Below are 12,378 nucleotides of genomic sequence, written 5' to 3' on the forward strand. Positions count from 1 at the left end.
CCCGCTTGTACGTACGAAGAGGCGCTATCCCAGTGAGCCAGCTTCATGTCTTAGGGCAGGGGTGCTCAAGCAGGGGGGGGAGGGGGCAGGAGATTTTTCTGGGTGGGGCGCAGGCGGTTGCAGAGGCCCCGCGCTCTTCCCCAAGGCATTTAAATGGAATGCCGGTGATCTGCAACTCTCAACTTACCGTGAATCAGATGGTTGTGTGACGCATCGCCATGGCAACAGGGGTCAGGTGACGTGACATGACCCCGCAGCTCCAAGGTAGGGGGGGGGGGGGGGAGGCGCGCGTGAGCACCGGGGGAAGCATGTGCTTCCCTGTCGTAGGCCTCAATTATACCAGAAACTGCAAAGCAATCCGGTGACGTCATTGTGTGTGTGTGTGTATTTATATAAATTGTGTGTGTGTGTAATCTATATATATATATATTTTTTTTAAACGTTGTATGTACTGTCCCAAAGGCCAATCTGATTGGTCAGTTGGTCTGTCACTCACCCTCTGGCCAATCAGATTGGTCCGTGGACCAGCCCCGCCCGCCTCATTGGTCACACTCACCCGCCGCCGACACAGCTACCCAACGCTGCCCGCTCCTCGGTGCCGCCGCCTCTCCCCACATTCCCCCCCCACACCCACAGCAAACCCCAGCCTCTGCACCGCTACCCACGGCCAGCGGCGCTCGCTCCTCGGTGCCACAGCTTCACCTCAAACGCCCCCCTCACCTCTCGATACGCCGCCTCCCGCCCGCAAAACTCCCGCCGCCTCCCGCCGAGTAACCGACGCCGCCGCCTCTCACACGCCGCAGCCTCACATATTACCGCCGGGAGTGCCAGCAGCCAGGTACCTCACCAACGCCCCCCCCCCCCCCCCGCGGCAGGGCCAGGAGCACCGGGGTGCGCCACCCAAACCCCCCCCCCCACGCGGCCGGGCCGGTGCCAGCAGCTATCAACAACCACCCCCCACCCCCCCTTCGCGGCACGGCAGAGGAAAAAGCAGAGGGGGGGCACACAACAACAAACTGACTGACACAGGAACTGCAACACGAACTGCCTGTCTGAAACACACACACACACACACACACACACACACACACACACACACACACACACACACACACACACACACACACACACTGACTGACGCACGCACACAGACACACACACACACACATCAGCCGGCCGTGCGCGTGCACACACACACACACACACACACACACACTGATGCGCACACGCACACTGATGCGCACATCCACACACACCCACTGACTTACGCACACACACACACACACACACACACACACACACACTGACTGACGCACTGTAAGGAATCCGCTCCTGGGTTTTGCTGAAACCTTGTCCTTACAGAACCTTGCAGCTTGTAGGAAAACCTTCCCTTGTACCTGCAATCAGAATCACCTGCTTCTGCTATTGTACTGCAGCCTGCTTCATGCTGCCTCCTGTGCAGCTCTCTCTCATTGGCTGTCTGTTCTACTTAACTCCTGCCCCGCCCACCAGGAGGCTGCTGGTCATAGACTTTCTAGTAACTGTGTTTGCCACAGCCTGTGTTGGGCCTGCCTGGCCTCCTGGTCTTAGTTCTCTGTTACTGGCAGACGCCACCGCGCGGCCGCGGTTACACTGAAGCCTCAGTGTTTCTGTCCTGTCTGCAGTACCTGTTCTGTTTTCTCTCCTGCAGAGGCCTGCATCGGTGCTTCCGGATACCTGCTGCATATTCTCCTTGTAGAGGCCTGCATCGTTGTTACCTGCTGCAATCTCCTCCTCCCGGTGGTCTCCACTACTCACAGCTGTACCCGGCTAGGGGGTGCTGTTCTGTGCTGACGCACCGGATCCCCTATTCTCTCCTGCAGAGGCCTACATCGGTGCTTCGGATACCTGCTGCATATTCTCCTTGTAGAGGCCTGCATCGTTGTTACCTGCTGCAATCTCCTCCCTGCTGCAGATCTACTCCCAAGCGTCCTGTTGCCAAACCCCAGCATGGATATTGTTTACCCAGCCTTCTCCTATCCTGACCCCGGCTTGTCCACGGATTATCCTGCCTTCTCCAGTACCGACCCTGCTACGTACGACCACGGAATTCGCAACCCGGATCAGGCTTCGTGGTCTCAGGTCGGTGTATATCTATCCCCACCTCAGCCCTGCGGTCCGGTCCAGGTTTGTGGTGAGCAAGTCCGTTACACGCACACACACCCAATGACTGACGCACACACACACACACCCAATGACTGACGCACACACACACACACACACCCAATGACTGACGCACACACACACACACACACACACCCAATGACTGACGCACACACACACACACACACACACACACACACTGACTGACTGACGCACGCGCACACACACTGACTGACTGAAGCTGTAAAGGAGGGGGGAACGGAGCTGGAAAGGGGGGCGGGGGACCGGACCTGTAAAAGGGGGGGAGCTGGATTGATGGGAACGGGGGACAAACAGAGAGGGGGGAGACAGGGGAAGAGAGAGAGAGGGGGTAGACGGGAAGTGCGAGAGAGAGAGGGAGGGGGGAAGAGAGAGAGAGAGAGGTGAGAGAGAGAGAGAGGGGGGGAAGAGAGAGAGAGAGAGAGAGAGAGAGAGAGAGGGAGACAGGGGAAGAGAGAGGGGGAGGGGGGAAGAGAGAGGGGGAGGGGGGAAGAGAGAGGGGAGAGGGGGGAAGAGAGGAGGAGGGAGGAGAGAGGAGAAGGAACATTACATCCCGGGCAACGCCGGGTCTCAGCTAATATATATATATATATATATGTGCGTGTGTGTAATATATATAGATGTGCGTGTGTGTGTATAATGTGTGTGTGTGTTTGGTTGTTTACAATGCACTGTGATTGGCCGTTGCTTGTGAAAAACAAAATCTCGAATCTCTTCAGGAGACAAACTTTGCGGCACGTCGCGGCGTTACCGTCGCGGTTGGTAGGTGCGCTTTCAGTGCATTTGATTGTTTGGTTTCGAAGCTGCGTGGTGCCCCCCGATTTCTGGTATAATCACAGCCTTAGGGGCCTCTGAATGAAGAGGGGGGGGGAGTGTTTGTCAGCCAAGCGTTTTCTTTCCCCTTATCCCCCCCTGTCACAGTGACATCACACAGTGACATCACACACACGTGCAGCAGCCAGCGGAAATCACGCCCCTCCCAAGTCTCACTTTAAAAAATAAATGAAAAAAAACTTACAGGTGTCAGATTTGGGGGGGGGGGGGAGTGTATTAATTGCCCGCATGAGACCCTTAAATAGGTCATTGGAATTAGTTCACTTTGGTGCTAGGAGGGATTGCCCTTTAAAAGCCCTTTATAAAATATTTCTCATTCATAGTCTCTTTGATAAAAGGGCCTCATGCTCGAAACGCGTTAGTGTTTTTTTTTAACCCAAATGTGCCAATAAACAGAAGTTTACTGCACTTACCTTGCCTGGTGGAGTTTTCTTCGGCTGTGCACCGCCCCCGTTTCCTGTATTTCTGCTACCAACCCAGCTAATGCCCTCCGGGTACCAGGGCAATCAATCCCCTTGAGCGCCTGACCTCTGACCTGTGTAAAGCAGGGAGGGGCTTCCCTCTGAACCTTGACCGGACACTCACCGTGAATATGAGTTTGTCCACGCAGTCGGGCGCCACGCTGTGCAGGTGAGTGAGGTGCAGCTGCAGGTGTATCTTGTTGTTCAGCATGTCCTGGCAGAGCGGGCAGCGCAGCAGAGGCTGCACCGAGTGCTGCGTCATGGCATGGACCCGCAGGCGGTTCACGTCGGCATTACTGTACTTGCAGTACGGGCACTGGTACACCTGGAGAGAGCAGAGAGTGAGCCGGGGGAGGACGCGGGAGAGAGGGGTCACCGGGCACGGAGGAGGAGGACGGGAGTGGAAGGCGGGTCACAGAGACAGAAGACGAGATCGGGGAACTTGTGTAAAGCGGCTGAGGCGGTCACCTGCTCGGGTTTCTTTTCCTCCGCACATTTGGGGCGCTTTGAAGGCAGGGGCAGCTCGGTGCCAGGGAGAGACGGATGCTTGCAGGGCACAGAGTCAGGAGGGTCCTTCTCGGGGGGGTTAGGAGGAGCTGGGGGGGGGGGGGAGGGGGACAAAAAAAAGATGTCAGGGACTGAAAATCAGGTAATTGTAATAACATTGTGTAATGTGATATTGATCTGCATACGTGTACATGTACTGGATACATGCCAGACTCTGTCCTCGTGTACCGTACCCGTACTCCTGCTACTAGTGTCCTTTGCATCCTCAGGCTCGTGGTCTTTGGGTAAATCTTCTAGGTCAGTGGCAGCCTCGCAGGCCCCCTCAGCATCTTCTATCGGCTCCTCTGAAAAGCAAGAGATAACTAAGCATGGAGGGGGGGCAGCGGAGTGTGTGGGGGGAGGGCGATTGGGAGGAGGGCAACGGAGTGTGCGGGGGGGACGACGACGACTGAGAGGAGGGCAGCGGAGTGTGCGGGAGTGGGGGGGACTGGGAGGAGGGCAGCGGAGTGTGTGGGGGAGGGACTGGGAGGAGGGCAGCGGAGTGTGTGGGGGGGGGACTGGGAGGGGGGCAGCGGAGTGTGCGGGGGGGGACTGGGAGGGGGGCAGCGGAGTGTGCGGGGGGGGACTGGGAGGGGGGGGCAGCGGAGGAGTGTGCGGGGGAGGGACTGGGAGGGGGGGCAGCGGAGTGTGCGGGGGGGAACTGGGAGGGGGGCAGCGGAGTGTGCGGGGGGGGGACTGGGAGGGGGGGCAGCGGAGTGTGCGGGGGGGAACTGGGAGGGGGGCAGCGGAGTGTGCGGGGGGGGACTGGGAGGGGGGCAGCGGAGTGTGCGGGGGGGGAACTGGGAGGGGGGCAGCGGAGTGTACGGGGGTGGGGTGGGACTGGGAGGAGGGCAGCGGAGTGTGTGGGGGAGGGACTGGGAGGGGGGCAGCGGAATGTGCGGGGGTGGGGGGGACTGGGAGGAGGGCAGCGGAGTGTGTGTGGGAGGGACTGGGAGGAGGGAAGCGGAGTGTGCGGGGGGGGGGCGACTGGGAGGAGGGCAGCGGAGTGTGCGGGGGGGGACTGGGAGGGGGCAGCGGAGTGTGCGGGGGGGGCGACTGGGAGGAGGGCAGCGGAGTGTGCGGGGGGGAACGACGACTGGAGGAGGGCAGCGGAGTGTGCGGGGGGAACGACGACTGGGAGGAGGGCAGCGGAGTGTGCGGGGTGGGGGGGAGACTGGGAGGAGGGCAGCGGAGTGTGTGGAGGGACTGGGAGGAGGGCAGCGGAGTGTGCGGGGGTGGGGGGGGACTGGGAGGAGGGCAGCGGACGTGTGTGTGGGGAGGGACTGGGAGGAGGGCAGCGGGAGTGTGCGGAGGGGGGGGGGGAACGACGACTGGGAGGGGGGCAGCGGAGTGTGCGGGGGGGCGACTGGGAGGAGGGCAGCGGAGTGTGCGGGGGGGGGGGACTGGGAGGAGGGCAGCGGAGTGTGCGGGGGTGGGGACGACGACTGGGAGAAGGGCAGCGGAGTGTGCGGGGGGGACTGGGAGGAGGGCAGCGGAGTGTGCGGGGGGGACTGGTAGGAGGGCAGCGGAGTGTGCGGGGGGGACTGGTAGGAGGGGCAGCGGAGTGTGCGGGGGGGACTGGGGAGGAGGGCAGCGGAGTGTGCGGGGGAGGGACTGGGATGAGGGCAGCACATGAAGCACTAGTGTGTATATATGTACACACACACACACACACACGTTTCGTCATATAAATATTCAGTCATTATCCTTTGGACATTAGCTGCAGTCACACAGATATATAATACAGTCGTTGATTAGTGTAATTAATCACGCATAATTACACATTGTGTTATACAAACTCAGGTACAAGATTATAGGCATGGTCACATCTGGCCAATAAATAATAGATGCTCAATTTGGCCATGGATAGACCACCTACGGTAACCCACCCCCTTGCACCATTCCCTCCTTTATTCTACTACATGGGAGAAAGGACCAACATGGCTACCCACCCCGGTCTAGGACCTTTGGCCGTGACCAAAGCGCCGCTGGCAGTCTGCCGCAACCACGAATCAACCGCCTGGCAGGTCGCCGCTGTACAATTTGCCGCACTTTGGCCGCCCGGGCGCGCTTAGTCCCGTGACACGGGGGAAATCGGGCCCCTTCCGTACCCACCCTGGTTCCTGTATGTTTAATACAAGGCATTTTCCGACAGGAGCGCGACATTTCCCCGTAATACCACCGCGTGTTTGAAATTTCGTGCCGCAGATACCATTTTTGGTGTATTGTGGTTTATTTTTGGGCTCATTGCATTACTGAAAATGCACCACGAAATAGCAATGTTGCTTTTCATACCCTATAAGCCTCCGGGATCTCAGCAAAGGGATCTGGGAAATAGTTCCTTGCCTGGCGCTGCTGCTCTGTGATTGCTCGTTCTGTGCGCAGTTCCACACATGGGCCACAGGTGTCCTCCTTAGCATGGGGAGGCAGAGGAGGGAGCCGAGGCCAGCCTGAGAATAAACACCTTCCACGGCCATGTCTGAGGACTTCCTACAACTAGTGGCAACACCTGCCTTCTTATTGAACCTGCCCAGAGCGAGTGTCCCCAGAAAGTGTCAGCTCGGAGGCAGGAATCCCCCCACAGAGGGACCCTCGCTGCTTCTGCTCAGATCGTCCACACGCCAGGTCTGTGCAAAGTCTGCAGTGCAGAGCTGAACAGATCCGTGCAAGGCAGTGTAAATCTGTATTTGCCACCGCAATGTATGTGCACAGAGCGATGTATAGCTGTAATGAGTACAGCGAAGTATACAAATGTAAATCTATATTGTGACCAGCAATATTGTCAGACAGAGCAAGTTATGTATGTATGCATGACAGAGCGAGAATACACACACACACACACACACACACACACATATATATAGGTTGACATATCACCAAAAAATCTACTCGCCATCTAGTCCCGCTCCCAATCCCGCCCTGCTTGGTGTCAGCCATGAGGAGGTCGCCACGGGCCTGTATTTTAATGGATTTGTCGAACACTGTATAGATCTAGATATGTATGTATGTATGTAGGTATGTATATATACATACATATACATATATACACATATACATACATATACACACACAGCTATGTATTTTATAGTGTGCAGAGCATTCCTTGTAGAGCAGACCTGCGATGCAGCGTATGGCGCACGATATCAAAGCGCGATACAGCGTACGGCGCACGATATCAAAGCGCGATGCAGCGTACGCCGCACGATATCAAAGCGCGATGCAGCGTATGGCGCACGATATCAAAGCGCGATGCAGCGTATGGCGCACGATATCAAAGGGCGAAGCAGCGTATGGCGCACGATATCAAAGGGCGATGCAGCGTATGGCGCACGATATCAAAGGGCGATGCAGCGTACGCCGCACGATATCAAAGCGCGATGCAGCGTACGCCGCACGATATCAAAGGGCGATGCAGCGTATGGCGCACGATATCAAAGGGCGATGCAGCATACGGCGCACGATATCAAAGGGCGATGCAGCGTACGCCGCACGATATCAAAGGGCGATGCAGCGTATGGCGCACGATATCAAAGGGCGATGCAGCGTACGCCGCACGATATCAAAGGGCGATGCAGCGCACGCCGCACGATATCAAAGGGCGATGCAGCGTACGGCGCACGATATCAAAGCGCGATGCAGCGTATGGCGCACGATATCAAAGGGCGATGCAGCGTATGGCGCACGATATCAAAGGGCGATGCAGCGTACGGCGCACGATATCAAAGGGCGATGCAGCGTATGGCGCACGATATCAAAGGGCGATGCAGCGTATGGCGCACGATGCGGCTAACTGCCATTGACTTGAACAGCGGTGAGCACCAGATCGGGCAGAATTCCCGGCATCGCGGCGTGATGATTCCCGGACAATGTCTTCCTCCTGTTCCGGACATCCCCATGAGAAATGTAAGTATGGGGGGACAATGGGAGGCGTGTGCCAGAGCAGCGACACGAGAATATGGAGGTGACAGGCTGTGGCGTCACTGTCCCTCACCTGGAACACAGCCCTCCCCGAGAGTCACGTCAGCCTCCCTGTGTAATCTGCGCAAACGGCATAACAAGTCCTATATATCTCTCCCCCCCCCCACACACACACACACACAAATTAGCCCTTGTAGCCATCTCCATAGATTACAGGCAGCCCGGCACCTCACTCACATTGCAGCATCCCAAACCAGCGCCACATGTCATGCGCAGTGCGCTCCACTCCTGGTTTTTAGCTTCTATTCATGAGGAACACATCTCATAATTATAAAGGGATGTGACTTTAAAAACCAGGACTGGACTCAACAGGCCTGAGGAATTAGACGAGTGTGCATCGTGCTCTGCAAACAGAGGTCTTATAATAGCATGTGCAATACATACCGAAGGTGTACAAAAACCGCACACACACACACACACACACACACACACACACACACACACACACACACACACACACACACACACACACACATCTTAGTGGCCCTGAAGAAATATATAGTTGTGTACAGGTTGTGATATTTTTTTTATTTATGTCTGCTCCAGCTGTAGGAGAGAGACAGAGACACGCAGACAGAGAGACAGACACGCAGACAGAGACAGAGACACGCAGACAGAGAGACAGAGACACGCAGACAGAGAGACAGAGACACGCAGACAGAGAGACAGAGACATGCAGACAGAGACAGAGAGACAGAGAGACGCAGACAGAGAGACAGAGACACACAAAGACACGCAGACAGAGAGACATAGACACGCAGACAGAGAGACAGAGAGACATAGACACGCAGACAGAGAGACAGACACGCAGACAAGAGACAGAGACACGCGCAGACAGACAGAGACACACAGACAGAGAGACAGAGACACGCAGACAGAGAGACACGCAGACAGAGAGACAGAGAGACACGCAGACAGAGAGACAGAGACACGCAGACAGAGAGACAGAGACACGCAGACAGAGAGACAGAGACACGCAGACAGAGAGACAGAGACACGCAGACAGAGAGACAGAGACACGCAGACAGAGAGACAGAGACACGCAGACAGAGAGACAGAGACACGCAGACAGAGAGACAGAGACACGCAGACAGAGAGACAGAGACACGCAGACAGAGAGACAGAGACACGCAGACAGAGAGACAGAGACACGCAGACAGAGAGACAGAGAGACAGAGACACGCAGACAGAGAGACAGACACGCAGACAGACACGCAGACAGAGAGACACGCAGACAGAGAGACACGCAGACAGAGAGACACGCAGACAGAGAGACACGCAGACAGAGAGACACGCAGACAGAGAGACACGCAGACAGAGAGACACCCAGACAGAGAGAGACACCCAAACAGAGAGACACCCAGACAGAGAGAGACACCCAGACAGAGAGCCAGAGAGACAGAGACACACGCAGACAGAGAGACAGAGACACACAGACAGAGAGACAGAGAGACACGCAGACAGAGAGACAGAGAGACACGCAGACAGAGAGACAGAGAGACACGCAGACAGAGAGACAGAGAGACACGCAGACAGAGAGACAGAGACACACGCAGACAGAGAGACAGACACACGCAGACAGAGAGACACGCAGACAGAGAGACAGAGACACACGCAGACAGAGAGACAGAGAGACACGCAGACAGAGAGACAGAGAGACACGCAGACAGAGAGACAGAGAGACATGCAGACAGAGAGACAGAGACACGCAGACAGAGAGACAGAGACACGCAGACAGAGAGACAGAGACACGCAGACAGAGAGACAGAGACACGCAGACAGAGAGACAGAGACATGCAGACAGAGAGAGAGACATGCAGACAGAGAGACAGACACGCAGACAGAGAGACACGCAGACAGAGAGACACGCAGACAGAGAGACAGAAACACGCAGACAGAGAGACAGAGACAGGCAGATAGAGAGACAGAGACAGGCAGACAGAGAGCCAGAGAGCCAGAGACACGCAGACAGAGAGACAGAGAGACACGCAGACAGAGAGACAGAGACACACGCAGACAGAGAGACATGCAGACAGAGAGACACGCAGACAGAGAGACACGCAGACAGAGAGACACGCAGACAGAGAGACAGAGAGACACGCAGACAGAGAGACACGCAGACAGAGAGACACGCAGACAGAGAGACACGCAGACAGAGAGACAGAGAGACACGCAGACAGAGACACGCAGACAGAGAGACAGAGACACGCAGACAGAGAGACAGAGACACGCAGACAGAGAGACAGAGACACGCAGACAGAGAGACAGAGACACGCAGACAGAGAGACACAGAGACACGCAGACAGAGAGACAGAGAGACACGCAGACAGAGAGACAGAGACACGCAGACAGAGAGACAGAGACAGGCAGATAGAGAGACAGAGACAGGCAGATAGAGAGACAGAGACACGCAGATAGAGAGACAGAGACACGCAGACAGAGAGACAGAGAGACACGCAGACAGAGAGACAGAGAGACACGCAGACAGAGAGACAGAGAGACACGCAGACAGAGAGACAGAGAGACACGCAGACAGAGAGACAGAGAGACACGCAGACAGAGAGACAGAGAGACAGAGAGACAGAGAGACAGAGAGACAGAGAGACAGAGAGACAGAGAGACACGCAGACAGAGAGACAGAGAGACACGCAGACAGAGAGACAGAGAGACACGCAGACAGAGAGACAGAGAGACACGCAGACAGAGAGACAGAGAGACACGCAGACAGAGAGACAGAGACACGCAGACAGAGAGACAGAGAGACACGCAGACAGAGAGACAGAGACACGCAGACAGAGAGACAGAGACACGCAGACAGAGAGACAGAGACACGCAGACAGAGAGACAGAGAGACACAGAGACACGCAGACAGAGAGACAGAGACACGCAGACAGAGAGACAGAGAGACACGCAGACAGAGAGACAGAGAGACAGAGAGACAGAGAGACAGAGAGACACGCAGACAGAGAGACAGAGAGACACGCAGACAGAGAGACAGAGACACGCAGACAGAGAGACAGAGAGACACGCAGACAGAGAGACAGAGAGACAGAGAGACACGCAGACAGAGAGACAGAGAGACACGCAGACAGAGAGACAGAGAGACAGAGAGACACGCAGACAGAGAGACAGAGAGACACGCAGACAGAGAGACACGCAGACAGAGAGACAGAGAGACACGCAGACAGAGACAGAGAGACACGCAGACAGAGAGACAGAGAGACACGCAGACAGAGAGACAGAGACACGCAGACAGAGAGACAGAGAGACACGCAGACAGAGAGACACGCAGACAGAGAGACAGAGACACGCAGACAGAGAGACAGAGACACGCAGACAGAGAGACAGAGACACGCAGACAGAGAGACAGAGACATGCAGACAGAGACAGAGAGACAGAGAGACGCAGACAGAGAGACAGAGACACACAAAGACACGCAGACAGAGAGACATAGACACGCAGACAGAGAGACAGAGAGACATAGACACGCAGACAGAGAGACAGACACGCAGACAGAGAGACAGAGACACGCGCAGACAGACAGAGACACACAGACAGAGAGACAGAGACACGCAGACAGAGAGACAGAGACACGCAGACAGAGAGACACGCAGACAGAGAGACAGAGACACGCAGACAGAGAGACAGAGACACGCAGACAGAGAGACAGAGAGACACGCAGACAGAGAGACAGAGACACGCAGACAGAGAGACAGAGACACGCAGACAGAGAGACAGAGACAGGCAGACAGAGAGCCAGAGACACGCAGACAGAGAGACAGAGAGACACACACAGAGACACACAGAGACACACACAGACACACACAGACACACACAGACACACACAGACACACACAGACACACACAGACACACACAGACACACACAGACACACACAGACACACACAGACACACACAGACACACACAGACACTCTGGCTTGCATCTCTCCCATCTACAGTACATCTCGCCTCCCTGAGCTGCCTAAGGATCTCGAATCAATCTGCGACACACGGTGCATTTAGAGCTCTGTGTAATCAATATGCAAATTGCCTCCTGCATTGATCCTATATTAATTTTCAATTAGGGAACCCACAAGGGTTCTGATCAGGTCAATAAGGGAGAAGTAACAGTTTCTTGGGCCCTCTGCCGACATCTCACTGCAGCCACGAGCTTCAACCTCCTGTTACCCCTTACACCCATCTACCCCCAGCCCGTCACCATGCACAACTCCCACCCTCACTTCCTCTGCTATTTCAGCATGTTATCCACTCACACGCACCTCAGTTGAGGGACAAAATGAGAGAGCACTTCCCCTCATGCGATTACATTGGCAATGGTTCCCAACATACAACACAAGCATGCAACTTGCACAGCACA

The 12,378-nt window shown here is 55.8% G+C and overlaps 1 protein-coding gene across 1 annotated transcript in view; it reads right to left on the minus strand.

Annotated features, from left to right (window-relative positions):
• The window catches only part of ZFHX3 (zinc finger homeobox 3), a 79,915-nt gene that overhangs the window by 11,994 nt on the left and 55,543 nt on the right, over positions 1 to 12,378 (minus strand). The window contains 3 exon segments of the mRNA XM_075576473.1: positions 3,601 to 3,801; positions 3,945 to 4,072; positions 4,217 to 4,327. Of these exon segments, the coding sequence (XP_075432588.1) occupies positions 3,601 to 3,801; positions 3,945 to 4,072; positions 4,217 to 4,327 (440 nt within the window).

Source organism: Ascaphus truei, chromosome 19, assembly GCF_040206685.1.
Source record: "Ascaphus truei isolate aAscTru1 chromosome 19, aAscTru1.hap1, whole genome shotgun sequence".
In the NCBI taxonomy this organism is placed as follows: domain Eukaryota; kingdom Metazoa; phylum Chordata; class Amphibia; order Anura; family Ascaphidae; genus Ascaphus; species Ascaphus truei.